The following is a 17,781-nucleotide window of genomic DNA, read 5'->3' on the forward strand; positions in this document are numbered from 1 at the left end:
CTGCACCATTATGGCGCTGACGTTGGCTGACGTGAGCGGCGGAAGGGAGGGAACTACTTCGCTGGAGCGGGCGACGGTCGTTGCGCGGCCCAAGCGTGGATATATAAACGCGCGCAAGGAACAGCGCGCCGTCATTTTTTGGCCCCAGTAAAGGTAGAGTTGTGTTCGCGTTGTGCGTTTGTTGTGTGCGTTTACTTTTCCCCGGAGATAGGCCACATAACCTATGTCCAATTCGTGAAACTAAATAACTCTCCCAGAAAAATCCAAAAAAACGAAAAAAATCGTGAAAAAACTCATCGTAAGAAAAAAATCGCAAAACCGCAGGCGAAAATCATCGCGTGACCCTGGGAAAGATAACCCAGCAGCGTGGTGATAGAAGGGAAGAAAGGGAAAGAAACACCGAGAGAGCAAAAGCCAGAGTGTGAGGCGCCGAGAAACGGACGGAAAATCCATCGTACCCAGTCACGCAACCAAAAAAAAAGGAGAACAGGAACTACGCACGCACGAGGTGAACGCGGCAAGAGGCGCTTGTAAAGAAAACGTGCGCGAGAGACGGCGTGCCGAGAGCGACTTGTCGCGAAGTAGAGAGAGACGAGGCGAAGCGTAATCGCGTCCGCGCAACGAGGACGAACGTCGTTCCGTTTCCCTATTCCCAGCCAGATACCCCACGGCCGCCGCCATGAATCCTGGAGCGCCCAACTACCCCATGGCCTCGCTCTACGTGGGCAACCTGCACACCGACATCACCGAGGCGATGCTGTTCGAGAAGTTCTCGACGGCCGGGCCCGTGCTGTCGATACGCGTATGCCGCGACATGATTACCCGCCGCTCGCTCGGCTACGCATATGTCAACTTCCAGCAGCCGGCCGATGGTAATTTTTCATACTTTCATCATTATTATTATTATCGGTTATTATTATTATTGTTATTTTTATCGTTGCCCCGTTCCCACGATGGCCACGACGACGAGATGGCTGGCGCGGATCAGCGTGGTCGACGCTCGATGCGAGCGTCGGTCGACCGCGCGAATCGCCACCTGCTGCGCTGCGTGCCTCGTACATTTACGCGATACGCGCGGCGCCGCGCCGCGCCGCGCCGCGCCGCGCCGACGCGCGCCCTGTGCCCCGTGCTCCGTGCTCCATTGGACTCGCGCCGTTGCTCCACCGTGAAGCACGTAGAGACCACGCGTCAGAAACGCGGCGGATGATCGCGAACCGAGAATTAGAACTCGACTAATCGAATCATCTTAATCTTAATCCGTTTTCATCCGGTTGATCGAATTCCAATCTCCAATTTGCGATTCTCGACCGTCCACGCGTAATCCAATACGGGCTTAACGGTGGTTAACGGATAAACGGATTTGTCGCGGCAAGGAGAGGAGAGGCGATATTTTTTTTGTCTTCTTGTCGCGCGTTATCTGGAGACACGCCGCCAGAATAGAGTCGTAGAAACAAAATCTCTCCCGAGTTAATACGTTTATTTCGTTTAAAATGCAGAAAGTGTAGCTGCAAAATACAGTTAAAAAAAACAAAGCCACGGGGAATGAAGGAATATAAAGTTAACATATAGATAATGAAGAAAAATCTAAAAGACTAACTAAACTAAAAAAAACATCTCTACTTTTGTCTTTTGATTTTTTAAATTAATGTTAGAATTTCGACCTTGAGTAGAAATAAAAAAAATTCAAGTTTTTTTCCAGTTTAGTTAGTCTCTTACTTGTTAGTTTAGTTTTTTTTTATTGTGACCTCACGTAGAAATTAAAAAAAAAATTTCTTTACAAGGAAAACATTTGTCCTTTTATAAGAAACATTTAGATATTTTTCATTTGTCCGTGCATTTGTTCCTACTATCTGTACTCCGGTCGTTCTTTTCGCGCGAATTCGATCTCCTTCTAGAAGACGAAACAAACCCTCGATTCCACGTGCGCGCTGTTTGAGCGTCCTTCGCCTTACATGACTTTCCCTTTTAAGTAAATCCGAAACCTTTAGCCACCGTGGAAACTTACATCCGTTACTTGTCAAAACAACAAAGAAGCAGGCATTTCTGATGAAGGAATAAAGGAAAAGCGGGATGGAACTTAAGTTTCTTCCTTCTACCTGACTTGGAGTTTTACCCAGTGGATCTGTCCCTTTAGCTCTTTTCCGGCCGTTTTTTTTTCCGCGCGCATTCGATTTCCTTTTGGAAGAAGAAACAAATACTCTTTTTCGCATGCACGTCGTTTGAGCGTCTTTCGTCTCGCATGACTTTCGCTTTTAAGTAAATCCGAAACCTCTAACCATTGTAGAAAGATTCTAAAAGGTTCGTGGAAACTTACATCCGTCACTTGTCGAAACAACAAAGGAGCAGGCATTTCTGCTGAAGGAATAAAGGAAAAGCGGGATGGAACTTAAGTTTCTTCCTTCTACCTGACTTGAAGTTTCACCTCCGGTCGAAATTCCAATGGTGGAAAAGACAAGAGAGACCATCCGTTTCTAGATTTTTCTGCCTGCCTGCCTACATTTTTTGCACGTCTTTGCTCACCATGAATTTTACTCCTTCAATACTTTGACTGCCAGCGTGGTCATCCATAACTAGCATTGTCGTAGTCTTTTAAGACGCTTGTAAAAAATGAACATCGTATATTGTTATTGTAGTTCTACATTATTCATATATTGTGAACTCTATATCACTTAAAATTCCGTAGAATTTTAGAATTTTAAGCGATACAAATAGCTAACAATATAAAGACAAATAGATAACATAAGGGAAAAAATGCGCTATTTAACGCAGTGCTCATAAGAATACAATCTTATTTAATCATATTTTATTTTATACTTACGATAATGAAAATTCCACTGTGACGCACACGATAAGACATACAAAACTTGCTGGCCAGGCAACGTGTTAACTATATTTTGTGGTTACACTTTCCGCGTTTAAAACGATATAAACGAAGATAAATTAGAAAAGTATATATTTTTTATATCAAAAGAGTTAAAATCATGAAAGACATTAATATATCTCATTTTGTAATTTCACATTAATTTCAATTGTGAGAGAAAAAAAGAGAAATCAAAATTTGTAAATTCTAATTGGAAAGAACAAATTTACAACTTGTAACTTGGTTTAGTAAATGTATTGCGAGATACGCAAACAGAAAAATACAATATTTATTCTTTTCATATATATTTGAGACGATGGGTTCATAGAAAATCATAGAAAATCATTATCACTGTGCAATTACTCATTGCGCATTGTGCTTGAGTGATGAGCGAGTTACTTTTTGTACATTTTCAAAAATTATCCGGAATAAAGACAGTTTCTCGCCTCAGTACTGTAATATAGGTAATCCTTCGCTTGGACACGTGGATCTACGGCTTACGAGCCAAAGTCAGACATCTACTCGTAACTATAAAACTGCCAAGCAAAATAAAAACAATGTTTAAACAATGTTTATGAAAACTATAAAGTCGCTAATGTAGACAGATGTATGAATTTTTTCAGATTTTTAAAAATACTTTAAGATACAGGGAAAGTAGCGTCGGAAAAGACAGACCCACGTGTTCACTGGGAAGATACCGAAAAAACGTATTCACTAGCAGGATTAATTTAAAAATATTAAGTTCATGCATTGAGTTTTTGTAGATGCATATTTTGCTTACAAATTTCAGACAGTTTCAAGAGCAATTGTGTAAATTTATTTAATGATAAGAGATACACTTTTCCGATAAGCATGGCGGTAAAATATTTAAATTATTCAACTTTCACGAAGATGACATATATTAGCATAAATACATTTGCGGATATTTTTGTTTCAGCCGAACGCGCCCTTGATACCATGAATTTTGACAATATAAAAGGGCGGCCTATTCGGATCATGTGGTCCCAGCGCGATCCCTCCCTACGCAAGTCTGGTGTCGGAAATGTATTTATTAAAAATCTGGATAAGAACATAGACAATAAGGCGATGTACGATACATTTTCTGCGTTCGGGAATATATTGAGCTGCAAGGTAACGCAAGACGAATCGGGCGCGTCGAAGGGTTACGGTTTTGTCCATTTCGAAACGGAGGAAGCAGCCAACAAATCTATTGAGAAGGTCAACGGGATGTTGCTAAACGGCAAGAAGGTAAAGTAACGCTCTTTATTCATCGATTAGAATAAAAATTGTCACTCAAGTGAGTTGTTCATAAAATACATAGACTTGTCTACATGGACTGCGCCTTCTTATAGGAGCTAGCAAGACAAGACTGATAGTTATATTCCTTTTTCACTGTCCTCAGACATGTTGTCCTTGTCGCACAGAAAGAAAAAAAGAAGGTTTAGCCCTCACCACATTTCATGCAACTTTCTCCAATAAAAGTCTCAAGCTAAATAAATATAGATTGCCTGTGTATCTATTTTCTCTTTATCTGATCATGACGTGTAGCCTCTTGTAGAAGCGCTCAGTCTACGTATATAAGTCTTTGATCAAATTAATGTTCTTTTTTTGTTTCTCAATATGGATTGTGCTTACAGGTGTACGTTGGCAAATTCATTCCGCGTAAGGAACGCCAGAAGGAATTAGGCGAAAAGGCCAAACTGTTCACGAATGTTTACGTGAAGAACTTCGGCGAGGATATGTCCGATGACAAGCTGAAAGATATGTTTGAGAAGTATGGGACAATTACGAGTCATAAAGTAATGATCAAGGACGACGGCAAGTCACGTGGGTTTGGATTTGTCGCATTTGAGGATCCCAACTCTGCCGAGCAGGCGGTGATAGATTTAAACGGCAAGGAGATTGCCGAGGGTAAGCTCATGTATGTTGGGCGGGCACAGAAGAAAGCCGAGCGCCAGCAAGAGCTTAAACGAAAATTCGAGCAGCTGAAGATCGAGCGTCTGAATCGTTATCAAGGCGTGAATTTATACGTGAAGAATCTGGACGACACGATCGACGATGAGCGCCTGCGAAAAGAATTTACTCCATTTGGCACGATCACGTCTGCAAAGGTGATGATGGAGGAAGGACGTAGCAAGGGCTTCGGCTTCGTGTGCTTCTCACAGCCGGAGGAAGCTACTAAGGCAGTTACCGAGATGAACGGACGCATCGTCGGTTCCAAGCCTCTCTATGTCGCTTTGGCACAGCGTAAGGAGGATCGTAAAGCACATCTCGCTTCTCAATACATGCAGCGCATGGCAAATATGCGCATGCAGCAGATGGGTCAGATATTCCATCAGCCCGGTAATACCAGCAGTTACTTCGTACCTACCCTACCGCAGCCGCAGCGATTCTATGGACCCGCGCAGATGGCGCAGATCCGCGCTACTCCACGTTGGCCGGCGCAACCGAATCAAGTGCGACCGAACGCGCAGACCGGTAACTCCGGATTCGCGTCGATGCAAGCTGCACCATTCCGAGCGGCACCGCGCGCTCCTGCTGCACAGGCTGGCGCCTTGCGTAACAACATGTCCGCCAGACCTATCACAGGTGATTATTAAGGAAATTAAAAATATAATATACGCCTGTGACATTAATTTACTGTTGTTTAAACCTTTATATTATTTATTTGACTATCCTGACAGAAATCGAAGCATCAGATAATAATTGAGTTAGAATCTTGAAACACTTGTAAACCCAACTAACGTATCAACGTCTCTTATGTAAAGCCATGTATTATCCCGTGTTATTATCGTTGATATTATTTATCTTATCAGAGTTCGTTTTAAATATCTAACAGATTAGTATATAAAGTAGCACACCTCAAACCGTTATTAAAAATTAAATTAAAAAGTCATAAATGTTTTAAAAAAGGTTTGAAAACAACTAGACAACAAGTTGTTGTCTTTTAGTGAATTATCTGAAATGGTTTCTATAGAAGATGTTTTTTAAAATTATTATTTGTTGATTAAACTTATTTTCTTATCTTACAAATAAATGAATATATACTTAATTATTGTTATGACCACGGTTGTTATAACAGTATAATTGCCATTACATTATTATACTAATTATAGTATTGTACAATAATAATCATAATTGGATTCAGTTATGAAAATAATTGTTACTTTACAATCTTTGCGTATCTCAGGTCTACAAGCAGTTGGTGGCGCCAATATGCAAAGCCGTTCCATGGCCGGACCAGCCGTTGGCGTCTCGCCCGGTCAAAGCCGTCCAACGAATTACAAGTACACGGCAAATATGCGCAACCCGCCGCAAGCAGCCATGGCTCCATTCGCGCCGAATCCTACTGCGCAGCCTGCGGTTCACATTCAGGGCCAGGAACCGCTCACCGCGTCGATGTTAGCCGCGGCGCCGCCACAGGAGCAAAAGCAGATGCTTGGAGAACGCTTATTCCCTCTGATTCAACATATGCATCCGCAACTGACTGGCAAGATCACTGGTATGCTGTTGGAGATTGACAACAGCGAGCTGCTTCACATGCTGGAGCACAAGGAATCGCTGAAGGCTAAAGTCGAGGAAGCCGTGGCCGTATTGCAGGCCCATCAGGCCAAGCAAGCCGTTGCACCGAAAAAGGAATAAGCATTATAACGATAATCTTTATTTTTAATAAGGAGAATTACATTTCGATAAATTTTTAATTTGATTCGATGTACATCGCCGTGTTGTCCACTAATTTCATCTTATTTCTCTAAATTTATGTAATTATAATCGTGTTAATGTATGTTTTCGTAACGGATTTACTTTCCAAGACGTAACCGACTCCGAGATATCGCTTGAGAAAAAACAGGAATGTATACACTTTTTATGACATAAAATTTTAAGGGAGAAATCTCTTCGTATTTGGCGTATTAGATTACAGGGAGTTGCGGACACGTTTTCTGAATGAGCGGTTACGTTCGTCCTGTGTTTGTTTACTGAAAGAACCGAAATTGTGAAAAGATTTCCAGTTCTAGAATTTTAAGATAATAAATTTTTCTTTCAAGATATATGTATATAAGACGGTTAACGTTCAGCAGATGTAATGATTAAACGACCCGCTTATGAAAATTTAATCCAATAGATTTTTAGTATGTAACTGCAGGCAGTTGTTACTTAATAACATGTATAATTGTTACATCTGCTGGATACATTTTTTTATTCTTAATTCCTTCTCATATTTTTTCCCTTTTCGAGACGAACGAAAATCGTCTCTGAATTAAGGAAAATGTTGTGTTTAAATTATTTACACTAGAGCCCGTCGCGTAACGTAGACATAACGTGACTTGTGTTGTAATCATCTGTTTGTTCTAATTTGTCAGAAGGTGGATAATGGTTACTTGGCGTGTTACATTTTGCAAACAAATCTGCGCCTGACGTATGAAAAGGAAATTGGATTGGAACGAAGTTGATAAAATATGTAGCTAGAAATTTAACTGTAATTAATTATGCCGGTTGAGTTAGAGGTGATTCGAATCAAAACTTGAATTAAACTTAATCATCGATTAAGAGCCTCCGCACAAGACTCTCGTATGATAGCGTAGCGTAACGTAACGTAGATCAACGCACAAGAAACACGTATTGACGTATAACGCCGTAACCGATACGTTTCTTGTGCGTTGACCCACGTTTCGTTACACTACGTTATCATACGAGAGTCTTGTGCGGAGGCTCTTAATCGATGATTAAGTTTAATTCAAGTTTTGATTCGAATCACCTTTACGCGCACTTTTTTCTCTGATAACATTACATTCTGAAGTTTCTTAATTATCGAACAATCCGAATGCGAAAAATACTTTGGCTACACCGCTGTCGAGAGAACTCGCAAATTTCAATTAGATTGCAACAGGGAAAGATCTATGCGGTTCGATCTCTCGGATCCCAACATCGAAATTATTTGTAATTTATGAATCTAGAAAGCAAACTGCTCGCAGTACGACAAAATATTGGCAACTGATTTGCTCGGATGTCGCAATAAGTTATCTTTGTCCGAATTAAGGGGATGCTGGAGCCGCAGGCGAACTCGATCAGCGTCGATAAAGAAGTGCTCACCGACTATATCTGTCCTTGTATAGACAAGGATATAGACAAGGATAGCACCTAACCTTGCATCTTCCACTGGTCTAAGTAATATCTTTTTTTTTAGGCTTCAAATCTTACTTCTAATTGCACGATATTATTCCTGACAGTTTTTTATAGAGGGCTGCATCACTATTTTCTATAGAAAAACTGCAGAATTTTTGTATAAAGCAAATATTGTCGTCAGGTGAAGACAATATTAATAAAAATAAAATTTTTTTTTAGTTTATCAGAAAAAATCATGTACAGCCCTCTACATTTTTGTGCGTACTTTAATCGTGTAAAAGGATTTTCCATTCTGTTCAGCCAATTCAAAGATATTGCTTAGACCGATTATGCCTTGTCGCTGTCACTCCAGGATCCCCTTAATATCGCGTTTTACTTGCAGAGTCTGTCGATATAATCTGACAGCAGATTATCGGCAGAAATCGGACAGAATCTGTAACTTTGTAAACATGTATACGTAAATGGAATACGTCATTTAAATGGTTACGAAACGGCAGATTTCACTCAGTTTCTGCAGAGCCAATCCGTCATTGGTCGCGTTCAGCAGACCAAGCCGCTCAGTAGCAATCGAACGTGATTGGCTCTTACTTTTAGAACCAACCAATCAACGCAGAGTGTTGATAAGACGAACTCAACAGTTGTGTCTGCTGAACGCGCCCATTATATTCCGTTAGCAGATTATAGGCCGATATCACAGTCTCCGATTAACGTGATCCTCCGATTAAACTCACTCTGCATCTCTTTCTAACTGTCTTTTCGTCTCTTTCTAGAGGGATAGTTAGAAAGAGATGCAGAGTGAGTTTAATCGGAGGATCACGTTAATCGGAGACTGTGATATCGGCCCTTTATTGTATCCCTGTTGGCATTCTCTCTCCTCCCCTCTCCTCCTCCTCCTCCTCCCTCTCTCCTCTCTCCTATCAACGAAATTTGCAGCAATTATTTTCAAAACCCGTTCTCGATAGATTTGCCTATTCGGGAAAAGTCGAACACGTGAACTTCGATCTAAGATCGCATTTGTATACGCGCGCCATTACGCGGCGCGATAATCGTTGTTTACATTCTTTAATCGACACACATTGCGCGATAATACGCAAATTGCGCAATGTCGTGCAATCAATGCGTGTAAAATGATTGAGAACAGAGCTGACGGTAACTGATGATAAACGCCTGAAGCTTAATAAATTAAGCAGTGAAAAAATAATCGTAAACTTTTCAATTAACGGTTTTTTCTACGTATAACGTCTCCTTTCACAGATGGATTTTCGTTGCACTTTCTGCTCTAGATAAGGACCGCGTTGTCCGTAGGTCTGTATGTTCTTTCTGCACTGCATTATATATTCTACAGTTAAAATGAAACAGGTATATTAGTACAATTAGACGTCAAAGAGAGAGAGAGAGAGAGAGAGAGAGAGAGAGAGAGAGAGAGAGAGAGAGAGAGAGAGAGAGAGAGAGAGAGAGAGAGAGAGAGAGAGAAAAGAGCCAAAAAGTACGGAAATGTCAGCCACGAAGGACAAACCTAAGGGCGTCGAGATAAAAATAAGAAATCTGAAAAGTGCAGGAAAAGTGCATCTAGGAAAGAGCGAACAATCTAGACGCGTTCGACTGGAATGCGACTGACTTCAGGCGCATGAGGCGCATACGCGTGGTCGAGTTTTTAACACGCGATCAATGGCCCGTTGATTTTGAGACAGAAAGGTTATATGTTATATCAGTATTTGTTTTTCTTTTCATTGGCTAAAAGTAACCGAAAGTATCTCTCTGAATAAAAAGAAATTAAAAAAAGTGGCCGAATTGAACGATCGACGCGATTCGGAGATCGCGCGAAATTCGCGCCAGCCATCAGGCGGCTCTGGACTCCTCGAGATGGCGCTGAGGGCGCTTGTGCGGTTCGTGCGGACTACTTCGCCGGAAATTGGCGCCGGTGGTTGCGCGGCTGGGGTATATAAACGCGCGCAGGAAGCCGCGCGACGCTCTTCTGCCTCAGTAAGAGTAGAGTTGTGTTCACGTGTGGTTGTGTGCGTTTCCTTTTTCCCCGAAATAGGCCACACAACCTACGTCCATTCCGTGAAACTAACTCTCCTAGAAAAACCCAAAAAAAGTAAAAAATCTTCGTAAAAAAAAACGCATACAAAAAAATCGCAAAACCGTAGGCGAAAAACCGTCGTAACCTCGTACCGTGGTAACAGCGTGGTGATAAAAAAAAAGGAAAAAAAAAGGAAGAAAGGAGTACAAGCCAGAGTGTGAGCCGTCGACGTCGTCAAAAGAAACCGGACCGAAGGACCCATCTACCCAACAGGCACGCGAAAAAAAAGATTCTCCAGACACGCACGAGGCAGAAGCAAAAAAAAGTAAAAAAAAAAAAAGGAGAAAAAGCGTGCGAGCTAGAAGCTAGAGGGTCCTTGGACGAGCCATATTACGAGGTAGTGGAAAAAGAAGGGGGCAAAGCGAGGAGATCGTCGCGCGTAAGGAGGAAACGTCGTTTCTGCCTGTTTCTGCCTCTGTTCCCCTCGGCGCAGTAAATCTCCCCGTTTGACCCACCGCCGTCGCCATGAATCCTGGTGCGCCCAACTACCCCATGGCCTCGCTCTACGTGGGCGACCTGCACACCGATATCACCGAGGCGATGCTGTTCGAGAAGTTCTCGTCGGCCGGGCCCGTGCTGTCGATACGCGTATGCCGCGACATGATTACCCGCCGCTCGCTCGGCTATGCATATGTCAACTTCCAGCAACCGGCTGATGGTGAGTCATCATCGTCGCCGCTGCCGCCGCCGCCGTCGTCGTCGTCGTCCTCATAATCATCATCGTCATCATCTTAGCATAGCGCCTGTCCCCATGATGGTGATAGTGGTGATGATGGTGGTGGACAACGTGGTGACGCAACGTGGGTCCGCTCGAATGGCCGCCCGCTGCGTGCCACACACGTGCCTCGCCAACGTGCCCACCATATTGGATCCACGTCCTCGCTCGGGCGTAATGGTAGTTAACGGTTAAACGGTCTCGCCGCGGGAGGGGGAAGGATATTTCCTTTTTCTCCCTTTGTCGCGCATTACCTGAAGACCCATGTCCATAACGGATTTAAATGTGATTTTTTTTCTTCTTTCTTCTACCTGACTTGGAGGTTGACCTGAGATCGAAAGGCGGATGTTACAAAAGCGAAAGACCGTCTCGGGGTTTATTTTTTCTATATTGTCCGAGCTCTATTCTCCGTAGATCTGCCCTTTTCTATTTTGACCTTTTGTTCGTTGCGCAAATCTGATTCCTTTCTATGGAAACCCTTGGCGCCACGTGCGTGTTAGTCATGTTTTTATTTTTTATTTTTCATTCATGAAAATGGTTCTGTAAAGTGAGAAAGAAAAAAAGTCTGAAAATGCTTGGTCACGCGAACGAATCTCACGTATCTCGAGACGAGTAACGTTGTCCGCGCGCGGATGTTCGCAGCATTTATTTTTACATGTAAAGCCACGTCGTAATTGTATTCATTCTTCCTTCAGAATTCGATAAATATGTATATGCAAATATAAAAGAGAAATGAAAAAGAATCTGAAGAAACTTTAGTCTACTTTATGTCAAAGTTGCAACCATAAATTGTCGGAAACATCTGTTTCCTTGAATTTTTTTCAAAAGTACAAGGAACGTCGGTTTCTAGAAATCTATTCTAATTTAATATATCTTAATCTGTTTCAACTTCCATAAATATATCTTCGAAATAAATCAGAATAGATTCGTAGAAATCTGCAATCATATGTTCGAGAAGAATTGAAAAATTTTAAAAATAATAGGCTTGTTCGTTTTAGCTGAACTTTTTGCACAGTTTATCTTTTCTTCTTTTCTCTTCAACGTGAAATGAAAAGGATAAAAGATGAACCGTGCAAGAAGTTCAGCTAAAACGAACAGGCCTTATATGTTTCTCACTTGCTCCTATGAAAGAAGTGGAAGAGAATCTCAGTTATTTTTTCTACCTGACATCAGAAGGGCGATTGTGTATCTTGGAACGAAGTGAAAATTCACTAGAGTATCTACGATTTTATTTGTCGAAATCTAGTAAATTGGACCACTTAATTTTCACCTCCTTTCGAGATATACGCTCGATCTTCTGAGGTTGCGAGTCTTTTCAAGAACATTTGAAGGAACTCGTATAAAGATTCATGAAAACTTACATTCGTTATATCTTTCAAAACGATTCAAAGAAATAGATATTTCTGGTGAAAGAAAGAAGGAAAAGCGAGATGGAACTTTCATTTTTTGCGCTACTTGATTTGGAGTTTTACCTGCGGCTAAAATCCCAACGAGAAACAAACGTGAAAGTCTATTTTCAGAAATTTTTTTTTATTGTTTGTGTCTTGTACTCGTCCATTCTTTAATTACATTTTCCGCATTTAAAACGAGACAACTGTAAATGAATTATAGTTCTTTATTATCGATTAAACAAATATCTATTTTTTAAATTGATAATTAAGAAAAATATCTAGGGACAAAATCATGGAAGATATTGACATATCTAACGCCGTAATTCAATTTTAATTTCGAACCTACTGAAGGAAAAAAAGAAAGGAAAGTACGAAGATATATAAATTCTAATTGAAAGGAACGAATCTACATATTCCTCGTTAATTTAATAAATATATTGCGAGATGTGTGCAAGCAGGAAAGTGTGAGATATATTCATTTCACATTTACTTTCTAAATTTTACCTCTTCCTTCACATTTCCTTCAACATCTATGTCAATAAATGTATTCCGTTTTAAAAGCAGAATAATTGCAATAAAATATAGCTACAGGGACCGATCTAAGAGCAAAAAATGAGCATGAAGTTTCCTTTTCTCTCATGGAAAGTGAGTGATTTTCACTTTTTTATTAGTTTAATCTTGAACTTCAGAAAAGAAACTTCGCTTGCGTTCGTTTATTCACATTGGGGGCTATTGGGAAAAAAAATCTATAATATGTGTTATATATTTTATTTTCCCAATAGCTCCCAATGGGAGTAAACAAACGCAGGCTGTCTTCTTTGCAAAATTTATCCGTGCTTTGCATAAATTCGTTTACAAAAGAATCTATTGTTTGTCAAAACATTTTGCAACATTGTATCTCAAAAAACATATGGTGGCACTTGTAAATTATTTTTTCGTGAACATGATTACTTGCAAGTCGATCGATAATGAAAGATAATTTGACTGTACTTTGTTCCAAATTCAAATATCTTTCTTTTCTATCGACTCAATGTGGGGTTCTAGATATTTTTCTTATCAATTCATAGAATGTCTTATCAGACTTTTATCACACGCATTTGTTTTTTTTTCCGATATGAGAGGACGAACTTGAAAGAAATTCATGGACAGTTATTTTCTCTGCAACTACTTATTGTGCATTGCACTTGAGCGATAAGCGAGTCAGTCTAGAGCCGTTCTTGTACGTATCAGTTATAAGTACCTAGTAATCTGAATTAAACACGAGCTCTTCTTTTATTAGTATATTTAAATTTGCAATTTTTAATTAAAAAATTGTGTGCATTAAGTTTTTGCAGACGCATCTTCAGCTTATAAACTCTGGGCAGTGTCAAGAACAATTACGTACACACATGAATATTTATTTAATGATAAGAAATCGGCTTTCGATAAAAATAGCGATAACGTCTTTAAATCTTTTATCTCATTTGACTTTTACAAGGACGAAACATTTTGCATAAATACATTTGCGCATATTTATGTTTCAGCCGAACGCGCCCTTGATACCATGAATTTCGACATGATAAAAGGGCGGCCTATTCGGATCATGTGGTCACAGCGCGATCCCTCCCTACGCAAGTCGGGCGTCGGAAATGTATTTATTAAAAACCTAGACAGAAACATAGACAATAAAGCGATGTACGACACATTTTCCGCGTTCGGGAATATATTGAGCTGCAAGGTTGCGCAAGATGAATCGGGCGCGTCGAAGGGTTATGGCTTTGTACATTTTGAAACAGAGGAAGCGGCTAATAAATCTATCGACAAAGTTAACGGAATGTTGCTAAATGGCAAGAAGGTAAAGTAGCACTCTATAGATTTTAGATTAAGATAAAAATTGTTTGACTTATGCCCATTTCTATCTAGATTAACTTTAATCTTGGTTTAACTTATTTTTTATCTTTTTCTGGGTTTAAGAGTTAGAACAAGATAAAAAGTAAGTTAAACCGAGATTAAAGTTAATCTGCTTTGGTAGAGGTGAACTTTAGACCCACTTTCACTCTTAACCGTAGGTTAACTTACTCTTCGTCTCTTTCTAAGGGGGACGTTGGAAAGAGACAAAGAGTGAGTTAACCTAAGGTTAAAGTTAACTGACCTTTGTGGAACTGGACCTAATATCGAGTTAACGTTTTTCTCCTGTTTCTCAATATGGACCGTGCTCTCACAGGTGTACGTTGGCAAATTCATCCCGCGTAAGGAACGCGAGAAAGAGTTGGGCGAGAAGGCCAAACTGTTCACGAACGTCTACGTGAAGAACTTCGGCGAGGATATGAACGATGAAAAGCTGAAGGAGATGTTCGAGCAGTACGGGACCATCACAAGCCACAAGGTGATGAGTAAGGACGACGGCAAATCACGTGGGTTCGGATTTGTCGCGTTCGAAGACCCGGACGCTGCCGAGCAGGCGGTGATGGAACTGAACGGCAAGGAGATTGCCGAAGGCAAGTTTATGTACGTCGGGCGGGCTCAGAAGAAAGCCGAGCGCCAGCAGGAGCTTAAACGGAAATTCGAGCAGCTGAAGATCGAGCGTCTGAATCGTTATCAAGGCGTGAATTTATACGTAAAGAATCTGGACGACACGATCGACGATGAGCGTCTGCGGAAAGAATTTACGCCGTTCGGCACGATCACGTCTGCGAAAGTGATGATGGAGGAAGGACGTAGCAAGGGTTTCGGCTTCGTGTGCTTCTCACAGCCGGAGGAAGCTACTAAGGCAGTTACCGAGATGAACGGACGCATCGTAGGTTCCAAGCCTCTCTATGTCGCTTTGGCGCAGCGTAAGGAGGATCGTAAAGCACATCTCGCCTCTCAGTATATGCAGCGCATGGCGAACGTGCGCATGCAGCAGATGGGTCAGATATTCCAACCCAGTAATGCCGGCAGTTACTTCGTGCCTACGCTGCCACAGCCGCAGCGATTCTATGGACCTGCTCAAATGGCGCAGATCCGCGCGACACCGCGCTGGCCGGCCCAACCGAATCAAGTACGACCGAACGCTCAGACTGGCACCTCCGGGTTCGCGTCGATGCAAGCTGCACCGTTCCGTGCGGCGCCGCGCGCTCCTGCCGCACAGGCTACCCTGCGTAACAGCATGTCCGCCAGACCTATCACAGGTGATTATTACAGTTATCACAAAATTAGCCTTATGGAATGCGTACGATAATAATTAAATCTTCGTATTGTTATTATTTATATTATTTATTTTGTTATATAGAGTTGGTTTTGAATATCAAACATATTAATTCTAATAAATATTCGAAAAGCTTTATATTTTTGACCGTTTTCGAATCTGAAAGTGGCAATTTATAAATGTCTTTAAGAGGTTGAACAATTAAGAAATTTTTAGCGAGATATCTGAATGTGAATTGATCTGCCTGTGATTTTCAAGATGTTTTAAAAACATAATTCGTATTTGTTGACAAAATTTACTTTCTGTTCATATTTGTATCTGTAAATAGAAGGCGATTTTTAAATGTGACATAAAAAAAGATATATATTTTTTAAAATAATATGTAATTTAAATAATTTTATCGTTTATTATAAAGATTACTATCTATGAATCCATCAAATTTCCTCTATACCTATGATTATTTTGGCATCTACTAAATCACAAAGTTTTATTAATTACATAATTTAATGACTGTTTTTCAATATAAATAGATAAATAGAAGATAAGCAGTGACAAATTTTAGAAACTGACATTGTGTGTACTTTTAAAAATTACAAAAATCTCAAATAGGTAAAATAAGTATATATTGATTAATATTTTTTACAGATGCAGGTTTTGAATTGTTTTGTAGTTTATTAGAAATGTTATATTTTGCTTTTTACTCGCATAAATTTCCTGTCGAACATGAATTCGTAAAAATTAGGTCTAATAATATTTAAACTGACTTGAAAAGACGTGTTAAATTCTTAGGTATCGATAATAGATTTATAATTTGTATATGAAGATATGTAAGTATATATATGTTTCGTGTTTACATACATTTCTATGTATGTATAAAGATGTATATAAACACAGAACATATAGATATAGATGTGTGTTGTATTGTGATAATAACAGTCCTCCAAGAATTTTAAACAGTTGAGATTCGTAACGTTTAAGATTTTAAAACTCCAGACATCTTCGAGACATTGACCGAAATCCATAGAAAAATAGTTTAACAACCGAGTAGTTGGACTTTTCGAAGGAATAAAATGTCGAGTGTGTGGAAATGTTTATTAAATTGTTTAGTATTATTGAAAGTGTTTATAGTGTTGTGAAAAACTTGAGTCTGTCAATTTCATATGTGTAGCGGCGTAACGATACATCTAACGTGATGATATTCTTCCAACCGATCCAACGTGATCGTAATACTTGCTTCTTGTATTGAATTGTAATCAATTCTTTTACGGTCACTTCTTTATGCATTATCTAATTACGAGAAGAATAATAAACTTTTCTTCAGAAGAATGGAACTATGTATAACGCGATGTGTGTGTTCGACATATAATTTCCAGTATTAATTTTGCAATTAAATGAATAACTGCTTAATTATTGTTGCAACAATACAATTGCCACAACATTACTACACTAATTTGTAATATTATATATTATAATGACATTTATTTATTAGCGAAGATTATTACAATTGACAAATTCTTTCTGTTTTAGGTCAACAAGCGATTGGTGGCGCCAACATGCAAAGTCGTTCCATGACTGGACCAGGCGTTGGCGTCTCGTCCGGTCAGAGCCGCCCGTCGAACTACAAGTACACCGCAAATATGCGCAATCCGCCGCAGACGGCCATGACTCTACCTGCACCGAGTGGTCCTTCTGTGCAGCAGGCGGTTCACATTCAGGGTCAGGAGCCGCTCACCGCGTCGATGCTAGCCGCGGCGCCGCCACAGGAGCAAAAGCAAATGCTAGGGGAACGGTTATTCCCTCTGATCCAATGTATGTATCCACAACTGACCGGCAAGATCACCGGTATGTTGCTGGAGATCGACAACAGCGAGCTGCTTCACATGCTGGAGCACAGCGAGTCCCTGAAGGCCAAGGTCGAGGAAGCCGTGGCCGTATTACAGGCCCATCAGGCCAAGCAAGCGGTCGCGCCGAAAAAGGAATAAGCGTTATAACGATAATTCTTTATTTATAATTTGTGAAAATCTCGATTGTTTTTGATGTTGATTCTATGTACACGCGTTATCCCTTCATTTATTTTTTATTTTTCTGAATTTAACTTAATCATCTAAGTATGTTTATGTAACGAATTTACTTTCAAAGACGTAATCGGCAGGTTCAGATTGACTGTCGCTTGAGAAGATGAGAAATGTATGTTCTTTTCACGATGTAAAATTTTAGGAAGGGAGAATACTTCCACACACACAGAGGTTGTGCCATTCTTCGTATATCTTTGGATATGGAGAGTTGCGAGCACTTATACAGAGTTAGTGGGAATAACCGTTCGCCTAGCATTTGCTTACCAAGAAAAAACAAAGTGTGAAAAGATTTCCAATCCTAAAATTTTACGATAATAAATTTTTCTTTCAAGATATACGCGATCGACGTTTAGCGGGTGTAACAATT

General features: G+C 40.3%; 2 protein-coding genes across 3 annotated transcripts; both read left to right on the forward strand.

Annotated features, from left to right (window-relative positions):
- The first annotated feature begins 117 nt into the window (after window positions 1-117).
- On the forward strand, window positions 118-6,909 carry LOC139778159 (polyadenylate-binding protein 4-like). The gene is made up of 4 exons (XM_071716002.1): window positions 118-872; window positions 3,798-4,108; window positions 4,498-5,449; window positions 6,051-6,909. Exons 1-4 carry the CDS (start codon window positions 680-682, stop codon window positions 6,500-6,502), a joined length of 1,908 nt encoding a protein of 635 aa, XP_071572103.1. The 5' UTR covers window positions 118-679; the 3' UTR covers window positions 6,503-6,909.
- Window positions 6,910-9,941: 3,032 nt separating this feature from the next.
- Window positions 9,942-17,749, forward strand: LOC139778160 (polyadenylate-binding protein 4-like). Of its 2 annotated transcripts, none has more exons than XM_071716003.1 (4): window positions 9,942-10,725; window positions 13,697-14,007; window positions 14,377-15,322; window positions 16,867-17,749. In XM_071716003.1, the coding sequence occupies exons 1-4, from the start codon at window positions 10,533-10,535 to the stop codon at window positions 17,319-17,321; spliced, it is 1,905 nt and encodes a 634-aa protein (XP_071572104.1). In that variant the 5' UTR covers window positions 9,942-10,532; the 3' UTR covers window positions 17,322-17,749. The 2 variants fall into 2 exon arrangements, with proteins under 2 accessions (XP_071572104.1, XP_071572105.1); XM_071716004.1 differs by lacking the exon at window positions 9,942-10,725 and adding an exon at window positions 10,797-10,962.
- The last annotated feature ends 32 nt before the right edge of the window (window positions 17,750-17,781 follow it).

This window comes from Temnothorax nylanderi, unplaced genomic scaffold (assembly GCF_030848795.1).
Source record: "Temnothorax nylanderi isolate EJ_2023f unplaced genomic scaffold, tnyl_v1.0 TNYL_tig0174_pilon, whole genome shotgun sequence".
In the NCBI taxonomy this organism is placed as follows: Eukaryota; Metazoa; Arthropoda; class Insecta; order Hymenoptera; family Formicidae; genus Temnothorax; species Temnothorax nylanderi.